The sequence below is a fragment of the Cariama cristata genome, unplaced genomic scaffold (genome assembly GCF_000690535.1).
Source record: "Cariama cristata isolate BGI_N322 unplaced genomic scaffold, ASM69053v1 scaffold5654, whole genome shotgun sequence".
In the NCBI taxonomy this organism is placed as follows: Eukaryota; Metazoa; Chordata; class Aves; order Cariamiformes; family Cariamidae; genus Cariama; species Cariama cristata.
This window is the reverse complement of record NW_009612248.1, coordinates 69,579-87,342: the sequence shown is the minus strand read 5'-3', so window position 1 is coordinate 87,342 and position 17,764 is coordinate 69,579. Positions and strand designations below refer to the sequence as shown.

General features: G+C 43.3%; 1 protein-coding gene across 1 annotated transcript in view; it reads left to right on the top strand.

Moving 5' to 3' along the window:
- TMEM255B (transmembrane protein 255B) overlaps positions 1 to 17,764 on the top strand; it is a gene marked incomplete at its 5' end in the record, with an annotated part of 61,339 nt that overhangs the window by 20,188 nt on the left and 23,387 nt on the right. The window contains one exon of the mRNA XM_009698526.1: positions 1,502 to 1,591. Coding sequence (XP_009696828.1) covers positions 1,502 to 1,591 — 90 coding nt within the window. The remainder of the gene's footprint in view (positions 1 to 1,501; positions 1,592 to 17,764) is intronic.

The window sequence follows — 17,764 nt, the reverse complement described above, 5'->3', positions numbered from 1 at the left end:
CGCTGGCTGCAGGTGGGATGCAGGAGGTTCCCATCATCAGCCGGTACCACCAGCCTGAGCGTTCCCATTACACAGCAATCCCGGCAGCAGTGCCGGGGCTATTACTGTGAGCTAACGAGAGATTAAAAGAATGCATCAGAAAGCGTTTGAAAACTGTGATTTTTCTGCCTGGAAGCTGTAGTTTTTGTTGATTCATTGAGAGCTCTGATTTCCAGACCCTTGGTATTGCTTTGACCTGTGTGCCCAATGCTATGGGCTTCTATGGCTGTAATTTCTTACTTGCCCGATATAAAGTGTTTTGAGGAATTCACCAATGCTGTTTCCCCTGTTGACACTATTGACATTGTAATGTTCTTAGCCTAACATAAACTAAAGAGTCCATTTCTCAGGTGGGTTTGTGATGCCTTACAAATTTTGCGCATGTGAAAATAGTATTTAGGTAATGCAGATACGGAATTTATGTAGGCAAAAGGGGTATATGAACTGTATAGATGTAGCTTTGGTAGCCTAGACCGGGGCATTTCTGAAGTAGGTGTTGTGAAGGAGCAATGAATGACTAGTAAATAACAAAGAGGTTCCAAATTCTTAACTGAAACCCTGGTCCATGTGCTCTGTCAATTAAGGATGTGTTCTGTCAGTTTTCAAGGAAATTTTTTTAATCTGTTGCAGTTATTAACTGTAACTTAATTCTGTTGTAAATTAACCTATTATATAGGATGTTTCAAAGGATTCCTCTTGTGGTTGCATGAGAAATGCCAGAGACATGAGACATGCATTAAATTATATGAAAAACATAGCCAGAGAGTGCACATTAGGTTCACTTTATGTCCTGCAGGTGCCCACTCCTCCAAACTCAAGGTGCAGAGTCCTCAAAGTCTCAAACCCCTCTAATCTGGGAGGGGAAGGAGAGGGACTGTGAGACTGAGGGGCAGGCTGGGAGCCCCGGCAAGGGCAGGGGCCGAGGCAGCACACCCCAGCCCTTCCAGAGGTACCAGTCCTATGAGTCTCTGATTTTGTTGTGACACAAGTTATCATAAGCTCTTTGGGAAGATAAAAGCTTTCTGAGAGTTCACGGGCTAGTTATTAACCTACTACAATGTCTTCATCTGTATGTGTGAACTACTACCACTGTAGTAAAGCTCTAGAGATTGTTGTGAGCCAACAGGAACATGGCTTTTTGCCATGCTCCCTATGGACACCACTGCTGTTTTATTAAATAAGTTGATTTAGAAGAAATCACCATTGAATTTAATAACTCTTGCAGCTGACCTAATTTTCTCTAGAAAGATTTAAGCTTTTTTAGTAGACTTGATGGTATGTCAACTCAGCATCAAGAATGTCTGCCTTTTTTTCTGGTGTGTAACTGGCATCCTGCCACACTGGTCTAAAGTGAATTACAGCAGGGGGAACAGTTGTTTAAGAATACTAGAAAAATTAGTGTAATTGTTTTACTTAAGGAATTGTATTGAAAACATTACTCAATCTCTTTTTCTCTTTTCAGTTAGTGGCCTCCATCGTGTTTATCAGCTTTGGCGTGGTAGCAGCGTTCTGTTGTGCAATAGTGGACGGAGTGTTTGCAGCACGACACATAGTAAGTACAGTGATTTTCTGTCATCTTTCATTTTTGATTACTTTTGTCAATTCTAGCAGGAAAGCATTTTCTTTTGGTTTATGTCTAGCAGTATGTTAGTTTTTTTGATAGTTCTCCTTGTTGGAGAAATGTCTTTTGGAAAAAAATGGACAGGAAAGCCCATCATGCCAATACCCAGAGAGGGTGCCAACTGCTTATTCATCTCTCGAGGAGTTCCAAATACAGAGGTGATGTAAAATGATGTGATGACAGACGTACTAAAATGCATACCTGCTTAGGAAAGGAAGGACACTTCAGCCACCACTGGCATTTGTTTCCTTTTGCACAAAGGCTTCGTGGGCACGGTAAGGATTTGGCATGCACCAGACAGTGCTGAGCACCAGAAGTGCCCATGGGATCTTTAGAGAGAAGTGGATTGCAACAGCACAAAGGGAACGTTTTGTTGGAGCAAAGGCAGCAGAGGAAGTGGCTGGCTTTGGTTAGAGGTAGTGTGAAGGGGGAGCTTACCGCGTGATGAACAACCCCAAATTCACCATCTGCCTGCCGTCAAAGGGCAGGTCATTTAACCAGAGTGACTGATATTTCCAGTGTGTTTGCAACACCCCGTCCTCCTCCTTCCCCCAGCCCTATGGCCACCTCTGCTTCCAAAGGACGTTGGTAGGCGTTCACAGTACTGCAGTTGCAGCAGTGTTACCAGTAGTTCGTTACTGTCTGAGTGCCCAGGAGTCTTTCTCATGACCTTCTTGTGTAAGCACTAGAAAAACTTTGGACAAAGTGTTTTTTTTTTTTATTTTGGCTGATGGAGTTCAAATTAAAATATTAGACAAAGAGGATCAATAGAAGAACAAGACAGACTGGATTGTGGGGTCATTTGAATTTGCCAGTTTACGTGTTAGATGTGTGGTGTTTGCTGTTCTGTCTTTTGTGACAGAATACCTAAAAATCAATCTAAACCCAACCTTTTAGTTGAGCTTTGCTTTCCAAAAGCATCAGGAAATAAGTAGTTATGTGTTTTAATAGGCACTAGAACTCAGATGCAGTGTGTACATAATACAGCAAGGGTGATGGTATGGGCCCCCCTCACTGCTATGAAATACCATGGGCCTGTTCATCTTCCTGCTTCTGTTCATTGAGGGGCAGCAGAACACCACTGGCATCAGTAGAGCTCTACTTAATTTTCTATTAGCAAATGCATCAGAATACTTAGGCTTTAGATCACTTGGAGCATAAAGCTGTAGACTGATTTCTTTTTAACCGTTATTGAAGAGGACTTTAAAGCAAATGTGGGCTTCAGAACCTCACGTGCCTTGCACAAGCAAGGAGACATCTGTTGGTATGAACAACGGCGTTGTGCAGTGTGAGCATGAAGAAACACTCTGGATTGTAATCATGTTTTGTGCTGTTCAGACCCTGCGTGATGCTGAAGTGCCCTGCTTTTACTTGGATTTGCCCTGCTGCTGCTCTGGATGACACCTGGTATAACTTTGTCTCTGGTTAGTGTAAGCCCAGGGTGCCTTTCCATGGGAGCTGCTAAAAAGAGGAGAGGAGCAGATTTCTATTTAGGTTTTCTGCTCCTGAAAATTCAGTGGTTGTGCCCCAGAAAACCATTGCCACTTATTCAAATATTGGACCAGTCTCCTAATTTTCCAGGAACCAGACTTATTTTTGTCCTGCATTGTTGGTGTGATCATTAGGAAGTGTTTAGATGGTGCTTGTACAGTCTTACACCTTGTAACCGCGATGCAACCGTGCAGCCACGGCCCGGCACTGCTGACGTCAAACACGGTGTCACCCCCTCCGAGGTGAGTTACTGTGTCAGAGGACAGTGTGTACGCTCAAACACAGAGTCAGGCATCACCCCGTCGTCTTTCTAGGTGTTTCCTTTGTCAGTTTGTGCTCTTTTGGCTTTAAGTTCCTTTCACATATGTTACTTAGCTATTCTAGAAATGACACTGCTTCCTATCTAAATCAAACAATGATGTCATATTAGAATATTATTATACCCTTATATCAAAGAAACAGCATCTTGTATGTAATACCTAGAGTTTATATTCGCCGCCTCTTTATTGTAGCATAAGTAGCTGCCTGGCATTGCGTGCTGTCATGGCATGCCTTTGATGTGTCATTATGGACTAAAAGTGATTCAGTTCATTGCAGTGCTCCCTGGGGAGAAAGTGGGCCAGCGAGTTCTCGTAGGAGAGCACCAAGGCACGCAGTCCTTGCACTCACCCAAGAAGAGAGCATCTCACGGCCTGGGGTGCCGTTCTGTGTCTGGTTAAGTCAGTGACTGGGTATGGCTGCATCATCTGTGCCGTTGAAAACTGGAAAGGGCTGGTCACCATCCAGCCATCCCTCGGCGTGCTGGAGATGTATGACCCGATGACATGAACCTGCTTCAGTCACAGCATGTCATGCTTTGTGGAAATTAATTTCCAGCTGTTTACGTTTGGGCTGAGTTTTATCACATCTGTCTCTTCTGGTCGCCCTCACATATTACAGAACAAAGAGATAGTTAGTAGTACCATTTGTTGGAAAACTAATTTGCATGTCACCATGGTCACACTTGCTTAATCTTAAGGAGCTTAATAGGATCAGGTGAAAAAAAGGTGCACATCACTGAATTTCTGTGACTAGCACACCTGGGGAGATCCATAGGGGGGGTAGTGAAGGCACGCTCCCAGTTTGATTTACAGGAACGGTGGGGCCTTATCAAAAGAAGGTGTGTCATGAGGACTACAGTGTCATTGCCACTGTGTTATGTCCCCTCTGCGTCCCAGCTGGTTTCCTTCAGGGAGAGCAGTGACACCACGTTCGGTCCGTGCCCCTGTCAGACCTGTCGTGTCGTGCTGCTGCTGCTTTGGCCGCTGCCCTTGGGGGATAACCGCTGGAGAACTGGGCTGAGCTGTGCTCCATTCAGGGAAGGGACAGACGCCTGGCACGTCAGAGCAGGTGTCCAGGTCTACACTAAAGCCGTGAAGGTTTTGTGAGGAGGAGTTGGGCAGCGTTCGTTTTTCTGTCTCCAATATCGGGGTGCCGATACCGAGGCTCCAGGTCCCTTTTCTCCTGGAGGGCGAAGTACTAGCTGAAGCCAAGCGGGCTTCAGACCGACAACAAACACAACATCCTTCACATCAATTTGGAATAAGAAATGTCTGCTGGTTTTCATTTTATTTTTAACTTCATTCGTGTTGGCAGGGATGTGAAGAAGACAAATCACGTTCTTATAGATTTTTCTTAGTGTGTGCCTGCTGTGGAATGGAGACTATTACTGTTGCACATTTTCTCCTGCTCTTGTAAAACTGTGGATAGAATAATAAAATACTTTCTCTGTTTTGTTTTCTTCCCAAGAAAGCATAAAATTGACAAAAATTCTTCCAGGAAAGGGATGTATTTCAGACAAGAGATATTTAAATTATTTAAGACTCATTTTAAAACACTTTGCTTAATAGAAAGCTCTGGAGCATAGCACTTAAGAAGTTAAGAACACTGAAGGAAAAGTAGCTTGATTTAAAATTGCGGTAGCTTGTTTAAAAAGTAATGCAGATGTAATTTACTGTGCAAAGTTAATTTTGCCATTGGTCCCTTCAGCTGCACTTTTCACCTTAAAAGAAAAAAAAAAAAGAGCAGCCAGAATCAAATGAAACAAATCGAAGCTGGAATTAATGTGCAGTGATGTTATTTCAGAAGAATATGGTGGTGAACACAGAAATCCATTGTCTGCATTCATGTTTACTTGAGACTTTTTTTATTTAGCAGATGAGAGTAGCTGTTGCACAACTGAGCTGATGGAGGTCTTTCGACAGCCTCCGCTCCCCACACGGGGAGACCCCCTGTCCCACCTCACCGACCCACCCTCTGCAGCACCTCCTCCCCTCCTCTCCGTGGCTGCAAGCCTTGGCCATTGCCACATGATCCTTGGCTTTGCAGTTATCCCTCAGGCAGAACCTAAAATAACCAGCAGCAGAAATGCAGTTATGAAGTGAGGAAATTGCCTGCAAGAGCTTCCTGAGAAGGATGGGAAGACGACAGGTAGCAAAAGCGTGGGCAGATATTTTAAGCTGTGGAGGCAAGTGCTTTGTATCATCTTTTCACATGCTCAGCTGGGAGTCATGGAACGTCGGTACTGTCACATGGCCAGTTCTGTTTTCCTGAAGTATGGGATTAAAAAGAGACTTGGACACGCCTGAAAGCTCTAGGAGAAACCAGGGGCTCAGGAAGGGGCAGTCCTTTCTGCTTGACTATAAGAACTGCTTTTTGATCTTGTTGAGTGGAATTCACAGACCACATCCAGACAGATTTATTAAAGGGGATCCACCAAAAAGAAAAAGCAGAGCTGAAGAGCTTGGGATAATACCAGTGAGACCACGAGAAGATAGAATTGGAGAGGGATTAAAATTGGACATCATACTGAGATGTGGCCTCATGAGTGTTCAGCAAAGAGGAATATTCCCTTCCTCCAGCCTACTGGTGATGGTTTGCTAATGCAGCCCAGTACGCAGCTGGCCATCACTTTTGCAAAAGCACCCTGCTAACATATGTTCATCTTGTCCACAAACATATCTGGTTTTTTTTCTTTGCCAAGCTGCTACCGAGTCAACTTGAACTGTTGCCTGGAGTTATTCCAGCTCAGATGCAGCATTTTACATTGATGCTATACAAAAACTAAGAATACAGTCAAATACTTTAGATTCAGGTTCAGCTATTTTTAAAGATGCACTGGATTTCTCTTCTAAATTTCTATCATCAACAGAAAAGAATAAAAAGGTTTGGCTGTTCTATTAATTGCCATTTCATTACCATTTTTGGGTTTCTTTTAAGCATGAACTGGGCTGAATTTTCTGTGTCTATGAAGCCTAAGACTTTGATAATGACCCTTATGTACCTAATCATTAATTACTGCTAAGTCTTCTTAGCTAAAGTTCTGTTCGAATGCAGTTTATGGTCAGGCATGAACTGGCTTTAAAAGGAAGTGATGTTTAAAAGAGTCTGATTTTATGTGGCGCAATGAAGGGAAAGCATAAATCTACAGATCGGGACAGCTGTACCTACGTGCTGTCCTGTCCCCCTGTGCTTGGGACTGGGTTCCTCTGCCGTGGAGAGCTGTAAGGTGCAGTGAAATGCTCGGCCAAGGGCTGTGTAACTAAAGTATCTTAGAAGTGCTTCCAAGATGGTCCTCTGAAATGGTCAGTATTTCAGGGACCTCCTAAAAGCAGTCTCCACGTTGCTTTTCTGGGTGGGTTGAATGGACACATCTTTGAACGAGTGCTTGGATAGTGTAATGGTTGGTGACCCTTCAAAAGGTTGTAAGCTGCTTACAACTTCTGATTGTGAATGGTGAAGTGACAAATTGGCAGAATAATCAGATGTGCTTCTGGTTAGCTTTTACAGGTAGCCAACAACATGGCTTACTTCATTACTAGCAATTTGAGACAACACTGTGAGAAGGTACTGTGTTAGGAACTGAAACCTGAAATGGACTGTGCTAAGGGAAATCGTGTCAGAAGAGCCTGAGGAGAAGAGCATCTTGCTCTGCTGTTTTGCAAGTTCAGACCTCTGCTTTCATAGAGATAGACCCTAATCCTTCAAGAGTTTTTCTTAAGTGTCCACAAACAAGAAACTGAGAAAGTGGTGGAATGTGAAATGTTGGGAAAACTGGTCCTGAGAAAAGAAAATACCCATTTATCCGTAAGATTATCCTGCCCAAGATCGGAGGGGTTTGCTCGTCTTCACTAGAAAGCACAAACTCCAATGGTTGCTTTGTTTACAGAGATCTTATTTTTGCTACAGGCTGCCTTGGGTCATAGTAGTGAAAGGGTGGAGGAATAAGAGACTGTCTGTAGGTTTTTCGTGATGTAGGATAATTCTGTAAACAGTAATTATTCTGAAGGAGACGAGATCCCAACTGTCGCACCTCTGGGATAAAAATGTGTTGCAGTGGCTTGGAAATCATATATTGTATATACACATGATAAGTGATGTTGTCTAACTGAAGCGTTTTAATGTGACTGCATATAGAGAGAGGAGAGACTTCTTGGTGCCTTAGGCATGACATCGCTCACTTCAAGCAAAGATTTGAATCCCATCCTGCCTAAAAGCAGAGACAACGCGTTAGATTCTGATTTACAATCGCAGATTCTCACAAACTGTTCTCAACACTTCGGATGTGCGAGAACTAGAACAGAAAGAGGGTCAGGCTCCAATCCTGGGCTCCCATTTTGCACTCTTTCTGACTTTATGTCTATGTGCCAGCTTTACACTGATGACTGAAGTTATCAAAACTCATGTAGATGTTAGAGGGATATGTATATAAGGAAAAGGAGGGTGCTGTGGAGAGGCAGAGTTGTTTGTCCATCGTGAGATCTAAAATGCACATCAAGCCAGGCAGGGTTAAGTTGTCCCTTGGATTCCTCTCCTCTTCTGCAAAGCCACTTCTGTGTCACCCTGATTTAATTTCATTTTCAGTTGATCCAGTTTCTTCCTCTTGATAGCAGTGGCTTAAGGAATTAATTAAAATAGAACATATCATCAGGCACCAAGCCCTGAAATGAACCTGTAGCTGAACCGGAGGACACTAAAACACTTACCCCTAGCATGGGATCTTCACCCACATGGTTTAAGTGCGGCTTGTGGAGTGCTGAAGTGTATCAGCCGGGTAATTGCCTATAGATTTGTGAGTTTAGAAACAAAGCTTGAGGTATTTGTCTTCTCTTTATGTATGTTAACTCGAAGTACTGTTTAGTAAGACGGGCATTATGTAAACTCACCTTCTGGGAGGCATAGAGACACGGCAGTGGGGAACTGGAGTCCTTCCTCTGGGGGATGCTGATGCAAGTTGAGCTCTGGTTGGCAGAGCTCAGAAGCTGCTGTACGAAGGAGTGTCAAGATGGCAGCCCCCACCCGGTGAGCAAATAACTACTTTATAAATCTGCAGTCCCAGCCAACCCCAGCAAAAAATTACACGAGTGGGTGTGGGGTCTGGTTCCTTCAGCTTGTCCAAAGGATTTAGATGAGGGCTGGTTTGCATTGTACCTTTCTGTGCTACAAAAACCAGATCAGGGAGTTGAGTGCTGCTTTTCTCTCACAGAAACCATGCGTAAAATACTCTTAGTTATGTAGTATTTTATGCCTTTAGGCTGAGAAGCTGCAGCATCACCATGGCCACTTGGTGTTCTGGCTTCCCTCCCAAGGAGAGAAGCTCCTGAGGAGAACAGGGAAGCTGCATTGGCACTCTGAGGTTGATCAGCCCCAGCAAACATCAGGGCTTTCAGTGGTTTACGGCTGACAGAGTAAAGGTCAGCTGTCTGCAGTAAAAAAAAAATAATTGTGGGATTTTAAATAAGGGTGGCTGTCAAAAATTGACACCCTCCTTCCCTTGGTTTCATGATTCTGCCTCACCTCTCGTACTGAGGCGTGGGAGCGTGCCAAGGGCAGACGGAAGGGAAAACTGCCCCCGGGTGCTTTCCCAGCCCCGGCCAAGCGGGCTCCCAGCGGGACTGCCCCATCCAGCTTCTCTCAGGCAGGCAGACAGACAGACGACTGTCGGTGCCAGCCCAGGGCGGGCGGTGGGCAGGGGTAGCTGGGGGCTGGAGGGAAGGCAGGACCAGGTCTTGGGGCTGCAGTTCGCTTGGCTCAGATTAAAGCCAAATTAGAAGCAGAGAATCCAATGGAGACAGAAACAATCAAACGTTATGAGGCCTCTGCTCGGGACGGTAGTTAGTCAGAGAAGTACAGTCGGAAATGCTGTGAGGATCTGATGAGTTGTGCTGTAAGCGCAGGACCCCAGGAGGGACGCCCACCCAGCAGCACGCTGCCGGTTCCCTGCTGCCGCCCCAGGCCTTGGACAGAAGAGGCAGGTGGTGCATGTGTGTGCTCAAGAACTGATGGCACCGTGTGGTGGTTGCACATGTGGTGGCCGAGAATGCCGATCCTCTTCCCATCTTTGAAGCTTCTTGTGCAGATTACAGACCCCCAGTCAAGAATTGCAGGAGGGGTGCCCAGCAGCTTTGCTGACGACCGCTGCATTTTACTACAGGGTGACATCGTAAGCCCATGGCAGGTAACCCAGCTTACCGTCGCACCGCAGAGCCTTGCACACTTCAGGCCAGATCTTCTAAAAAGCCATTTGATAATGTTCTGAGCAAGCCTGTTGGCCTTTCCTTTGAAGAAAAAACCAAATAGCTGTATTCCATGTCCAGTGAAGTTGTTGCCTTGACGACTGGTGGTAGAAAACACAACTCAAAGAATAAGTAATTTCTCATTGCAATTAGGTTAACTAGCTTCTCTGGAAAAGAACACTAAATGCATTTTACTTTCTCCATGCTGCTACATGAGACAACATTACAGCTAATTACTTTTAATTCCATTTCCATCCTGTATGACTCATTAATATAATAGCATGGCATAGCATATACCATAAAGGGGTTTGTTGTTGGGTTTTTTTGGCTGAGTGAGCACTAAACATTTATAACTGAAAACTAGCACTACTTCAGTAGTGATTTTTATATTGATGGTCCACTGAGGCAAAAAATGTTTTATTGATGAACTTCTTAAATACAAAATGCTTAAGTTTGCAAGCAGTGCATTTTGAAGCTAATGGTCAACTATCCCACAGTATTAATACTAGTATTAGACCTTGCATCTGACACAGAGATGGGAAGCACAGACTGCATTCCTACAGTATCAGTTAATTACAGGGGGGGATTAATTCTTTTTTATGAACTTAATTTAAGGGTTGGAGCAAACGAGGACTCTTGCAACCAGCTTAAGCCGGTCTGCCAAGATTTCTCTTTTGTACTGCAAGCTCACCACATTTGCATGACAGTTATGTTCATCCCTCCAAATGCAGTTGAGTATACTTTAAATCGAAGGACGAACACTATTCTTTGAACATGACAATCCAGATGGTAGAAGAGCTCCTCGTGTCGGACAGGTCTCCATCCTCACTGAGAGCCCTGGAATGAGTTACCGGTATCGACAGATGTAGAAGCCTGGAAGCTCTGCGTTGCTGTCTGCTCTGGCACACGCTCAGTCAAAATCCCCACCTGTCAGGTGAAGATCTCCCCGGCAGGAACCGCAGTTACATTGGTGCTGTTGTAAGTTATTGTGGTTTTGCCAGAAGAACCTTCCTGGGCCAAGGAAGGGGTTTTTTGGTGCCTTTTTGCCATGCTAGTATTTTTAGCTGATGCATAAGGAGCAGAGTAGAGGAAAAAGATATCCTAGGTCTAGGATGGATCCGCTGTGTTTTGGAAAGCAGCAAGTCTAAGGAGGGATGAAACATTAATGAGGTGAAAAATCTGAGTGTATGGTAATCTTTCAGGGAAATACTGTGGCTAATTGAGCTAATATAACCCATGAATTACTGAACAGTAGCGTCTACTAGCAAGACAAAGCTGAGTTACCTATAGTGACAGGTATTTTGTAAGGTATTAGTGGCCATGCCATGTGTACTCTGCTGTTACTAAATAAACTCAAGCATCAGACCCCTGTCTAATGGTTAGCTGCCACTTCAGCTCAGTTTCAGACCACTCCTGAAAATAAATCTGAACCAGAGGGATAACGCTAAGCTGTGTGGATGTGAGGGGTGTGGATGGGACCTTGTGGCCTCAGGACCGGAGATTGGTATCTGGCTTTTATTTGGCGGTATAGGTGTAGCCTGTGGGACCATTGGTAGGTTACTGACTCCAGCTCTGGTGTTTCTTTGTGCTTTGCAAAGGACATTATCAACTTGGAAGTAGTTCAGAGAAGAAAAATCTGAAATTTGGAGTGGCATCTTTTAGGAGCAGTACTCAGAAGTTTGATTTATTTTGTTTGTCAAAGAAAAGGTTGAGAGGTGAATTGATCTTGGCCTCTTTAAGGTATCTACATAACCAAAGGTTTTCTGATAACAGTGGGCTTAGTCTCTCACACAAAAGCACAAGTGCGTGCAGTGGGTTGAGGTCAATGCTAAACAGATTCAAACCATGAAGCAGATGCAGTTTTGACAGTAATGAATTACAGGAACAGCTTTGTCAAGGGTTTGGATGGTTCTCCATCGCTGAAATGTTTAAATCCCAAGCTTCTTTTCACATGATCGTATGAAGCTTATCCAGAAGTTATGAACTTGATGCAGGTGTCTTGGGGTGAAACTATTTAGCCTCTGTTATTCAGAAGGTTGTTCTAGAGCAAAGTCTTCAAAGAAGGGTCCTGTGAACTATTTTTATGGTCATAGAATACCATATAAATATTCTTAACATAATTATACTTAACATAGTTAATGTTAAATATAACATAATATTTATATTGTGTTGTAATATAACATGATAGTTGCCTCTTGTCAGCAGATCTCTCTGTGTGGTGCCAGGACCTGTTCCCTGCTTGAAAATGTTTAGGAGTTCACAGATTAAAACCAGTTAAAACCATTTATCAAGATTTGTGATCCAGGTTTGCTGGTCTTCAAATCTGCAAAGGAAATACAATGTTTAACACGAACATAACTGAAATACCTCTGCTAAAACCACTGTTCCTCAGATATTGGATAACATAGAAGACAACTCAATGATGAATATACTGGATGCAAATATGAATATGTATGTCAGCAAAACTGTCATCTCGCTAATATTTTCTGGGCTCGAATGCAGAGACAGGAGGGCTTCAGGGTATTTGTCCCCATGAATCTGCAGTCTGATATTCCTCTGTTTCCAAACGGATAAGTATTATGCATACAGCCTGAACATATTGACATTATAGAGGAGCCGGCAGGTGCTTTAGTTTGGTTGTCAGACGTTTTCCAGTAATAAAAATAATGGCAACCCTGGTTTTGGAGAACCTCTTAAGACCCCCCTCCAGTTTGCAGAGGCTCTCACATTAGCAGGGAGAAAGCCCCCGGGTTACACAGCTCCTCTTTCTTTTCTTTCACTGAAATTCCTTTCAGGTTTAGCCAAATCGCAAATTCTTTAAAATCCCTTTTTTTCTTCCCTGGTGTGACTTGTTTTCCTGAGGGAAAAGGGCTGGTATTAGACCAACCAAACAGAAATGTCTAAACCATTAGGCAGCACAGACATTGTGTTTGGATGCCAAAGAGCAATTGGATGGGAAGGAAAAAGAGAGATTCCCGGTTCGTTTCCCAGCAGCATCTCTCTACATCTACCACATGGTCTCCTCATGCTGTTCTGCAGCCCCAGAACCGGGCAGAGATGAGGCTGTCTCAGGCCATCCCTGCTCTTCATCTGCACCACTGTGTAGGACAAAAGCCTGCACTGCTGGCAAAACCAAGGTTTGGTCCATCTTCCCCTAGCCCTGTGATGCAAACAGTGGTCCATTGGCTTCCTCGTTGAGATCTAACAGCCCGCATTGAGATCCCTCATTAATGTCATTATTTTGGTCATTCAAGCTGCAGTAATGCCGCTTTGAGGGAAAAATTCCTTGAAGATGCAGTAAGGGATGTCTTACTGCAATTGCATGCAATAGGGAGGAAGACTACTCTTTCATTTTAAATTAGGAGTTTGCACTCTGAGAAAACATTAAGGGAAGACCCACACATTTGAGTCTATGAAAGCTAATGGTGAAATGCCACTGCCTTTTAATTACCTGCTCCTGTCTCGCAGAGAGCACAGGGTCAGTGCGCAGCAGGGCAGAATTTTTGGTGCATGGGGGTAATAGCAAATCTGGCACTTCCAGTTTCTTTGGCTCTGAAAGTTAAATCATTTTCTTTTAGCTTTGCTTCCAGTGTAGTTAGATAGGTGTGAACTCCACTGAGTACATTGTAAATCAACTCCAGAGATACAGAGGGAAATTCTACATGTATGCGATAATACCATATTATTAGTGTGAGAATAACATGAGAGGTGAGAAGGTGAGCAGGATTTGACGCATGTTTAAAATGACACTGGTATTCTAGTTTCCATAGATTATAGTGTTCTGCATTTGTACATAGTCTTCTATGATCTGCATCTGTTTCCGTAGATTATAGTCTTCTGCATCTGCGTGGCTCCTATAAAACTCAGTTCTGGGGAAATTTATTTAGCAATGCAGAATAGCAGCTTGGATCAGGAGAGATTGACTGTCTACTTCTCTCTTTACCCTTACTTTACAAAGCACTAGCCATGATGGAATTTATGCAAAGCATAAAAAGCAAGTTAATTTCAGTTTAATCCTAAGAAAGGTGAGTGACTGAGGCAAAGGGCTTGCAGTCTGCTCTGAAAAGCATGATCTACTTCCCTCTGATGTGCTGCCAGCAGAAGATAATTTCCTTCACTGTTTCCTATTCTCAGAAATGTTTCTAGATTATCAACAGATGTTTCTGTTCTATGAAAAAAAAATTCAAAGCTGCTACACAGATACATAGAGTGGAGAGGGAGCAACCACCTGCAGACTTCAAACTCCAGCAAAAATACTTGGCATTTTTTACCATCATTTGTCAAAGGAAAAACAGTGCTTTGAGTTGCCCCGTGCGGGTACTAGTGCAGTAAAAAAAGGAAAAGGTGCTGTTTATTCACATGGATCTGAATCAACAAAGCAAGTAAAAGTCCTTAAATTCTACCAGAGTAAAAGTTTCGGGTATTTAAGTATGCTGCATTTTGCCCTAGCGAAAGGTTTCAAAAAGCGGCAGGTTTTATTTGTTTCGTCTTTAAGAAGAAACCATGATTAATATGAATAATAATATCATGTAGCAGGAATTTCTCTCTCTGTGGGTGGATGATTATTCAGTTGCGGATAATGTCCATGAAAAGTATGTGCCGAGATATTCAATCAGGTTTTGATTGATGATTATTTATGGCACTATTAAGAGCTTATTATAATATGTGTTGTACCAGCATTGATAGATTAGGAATGTTCACACTTGTAAAGTATTTATTTAGTCTTTGATGAGAAATTCCAAGTTTGAAAAAGTAAGTTTTTAAGATATCATAGTTAAATTTTTTTTCTTTACCGAACCCACCTAGAATTTCCTTGTGTGTGTGCCTCAGTGCAGTTCTCCCCACGCTCCCAGCCAGCAGTATTCCCAGGGGCTTTTTTGCCTCTGGAGCACTGAACACCATGTATTGGAACATCTCTGAAATGCATGTGAGCTTCAAAATGACAAGCCAGTGGAGATGGGGAAGAGCTTATTGTACCTGAGCGATCAGGGTGTACATGAATCATTTCACCAATTGTTTAGACCATCTTAATTTTGTAACTCATGTCTTTCCATTCCTCCTGGGGCTTCTCTCGTGGACTTTTTACTCTCTTATATTTTGGGTCCTAGTCCTGCAGTCCCTTCCATTTGGACGAGCGCTGTCAGCCTGGCCTCTGGTGTGCTGTGCTGGGTGTGAGTGTGGGTCTTCCCTTTGCAGGGATGATGGAGGGCTTTGATGGCAAATTGCTGGGCGTAAACACCTACTTTCTGTGCGTTTTCTGCTCGATACCTGACATAAAAATTTCACACATGAAGTTGTTAATACATTACTTAGATTATAATGGGGATATTTAGTGGTGCCCGTCAGTGGTGTGCCTGCCCTGAAAATTAAAATCAACACTGCAACATCAGTTAAGCCTCCAACATTTTATTTGTATGTGTAGCTATTCAGTATATATACTTCTCAACTAGGTACATTTAATGCAGCCTCTTTTCCTTCTCTTTAATGTAAAATAAGTCCAAAACAGCATTATAAATGTAAACCCCCTACCTTTCAGTCAGCAGGATATTCAGTATTTCAGACGTGTAAAGGTTAGTGCCTTGCAAAATGACATTTCTTGCAGAAGTATACTTAGAGATTTAAGATATTTCTTGCATATTCTGATAGCATTAAGGCAAAAGGAAGGAGATGGGTTGTTATTTCGTGTATTTGAGTTACATTATCAGAAAGAGAATAAACAGTTCTTGCATTCCTGTGGAAGAGTTAATTACTCACATGGCACAACATCATTATAATCAAGACAGAGCAATCAGTTCATATAACAAACCCTATAATCAAGGTAATGTAATCAATGTAAGTAATCAACTATAATAAGCAATTAAATATCTAAGTGCATCAAGCAATAACTAAAATTACAGCCTTGAATAATATCAGCTAATTGCATCATTAGAAACTTGTATAAAAGCCAATGGTAAATCTAAGTTTTTAACTACGCAAAGTAGCTGTTGCAGGTATTATGGGAAGGTCTACAGCCTCATCCGGAGAGACATGAGCTAGCAAAACTTGACTAAAGAAGAGCAGTCATGTTCCAGTGCCAGGCTTGGATTTGTCAGAGGTCTGGGGCACTGAGGCAGGAGTAGGCTTCCTCGCTGGAGCCTTGTGTGGCCCCAACTCCCCAGTACGGCCAGAGCAACTGGTGACGTACTGGTTTGCAGCAGGGCAGCCCCTGGGCAGAGAGGCACGGGGTCACTCAGCAGCTCTGCACGCATCTCTGTTCTTCGTGCCACCACCTTCGCCTGCATCAGCTGCAGGAACCTCCGTGGGGATGTGCAGGGGAGGCAGCTCCCCTTTCTTCTCCTTGTCCCACTGCACTGCGTATGCTGGTGCAGGCTGATGGGCCTCTCCTCCTGCCTCCAGGCCAGGGAGAGGGTGACCAAAAGTTAATGAAAGAAAAAAGAAACTGTTTTAAGAGGATTTAACCTCAATCTAAGAACAGACCTGTCTGTCCATAGCAGGAATAGACCTGTCTGTGCACATCATCTGGCAATGGGGCAGCTCCAGCATCTGGAGGCTTTTCATTTGACTGTAGCAGTGCTACCAGCTCACAGATCTGCCCCAATAAAGGAGAGTGAGACTGAGGCGACCACTACAAAGTCTTTTCAATAGAAGAAAAATCAGTGAGGAAATACAGAGTGAGACAGATCCACGTATGTGTGTTTTTCAGCCATGACACTATACAGGTACTCGGGGTACTTACTGATTTGAAAGACCTGAGATTAATATCTACTGCTCCCAAGCACTAAAAGAAGAGGATTCTGTAGGATCTAGTTTTTCAAATCAAATAGAAATCCTCAAAAGAGCCCCTGGAGAGCACAGTGTGAGGTAAGTCTGATTTGTGAGAGTAAAGAAGTGTTTAAGTCACACCAGCGGCTTTTCCTGCTTTCAGCACTGGAGTTGGGTCATTTCAGCATAGCAGAGGAGACAGGCAGGGTCCCTAGGCTGGAGCCCAGCATTTCTGGAAGAAGATTAGCTCTTCAGTTCACGCAGGGCAGATAGAGAAGCACGAGAAAGGGTAAGTGCTGACTGTAGTCTAGAGTGAAACTCAGCATTGCTCTCATGGCATGGCCTCACCCAAAGCATGTAAATAAATACGACCGCGACCGCCTCCTGAGTATTTAAATAAAACTAGGAATGTATTGTTTGCACCAGGGGATCACTAATGTGTTGTAGTTACACTAGGAGTATGGCACGGACAGAAGCGTCCCGTCTCTCTGTCTCGCTCTACGTCACTTTGAAGCGTTTGTTCACCTGTACATTTGGGAACCCTTGACTTTTAAGGCAGGGGCAATACATGTAGAAGCTGAATCCACACACACTAGCCCTGTCTGCAGCTTAGGTCAAAGGAACATGTGAAAACCTAATTCTAGGGCTTATAGTTTCTTAATGTAGTTTGGTAATTGTCAGCTGAATCTAGAAAAAAGGCAAAAAAATTGAAGACGTTCTGTTCCTAGTGGTCTGGTCCATCACAGCCCTTGGCAGTAACATAACCTCAGGGCTAGGCTGCTGCACAGACGTAGGGCTGTGGGAGTCCAGAAATGGCTTACTCTTTTTATTATTATTATTTTAGCACTCACCTTTCCAAATCCCAAGCAGCATTCACTGTGCACTCCCTGACAGCCCTGGACTTTCTATGTTGTTAGTCAAGGTGATGCTCTCAAGAGGACAAAACACAGAAGAAAAAGTAGGAAACAAACATTTAGTATCAAAGGGGAGGAAAATTAATGACATGCAGAAATGGAAAGACTTGGAGGTTCACTTGATGAAGTAAAACTAAACTGACATTTGAATTCAAAAGCTGATGATAAGCTTGGTGGCAATGAGATAAAAGCGGTTAATAACTCTAGAAAAAACTCTCTTGATGCGTGGTCAAAATCTGAAGCAGAAAGGAATTATCACAGAATCATAGAATCATTTAGGTTGGAAAAGACCTTTAAGATCATCAAGTCCAACCATAAAGTTTCTACTGCGAAGTCCACCAGTACAGTTCATTTTCTTCCCATAACTGTATTTTCCCAACTTC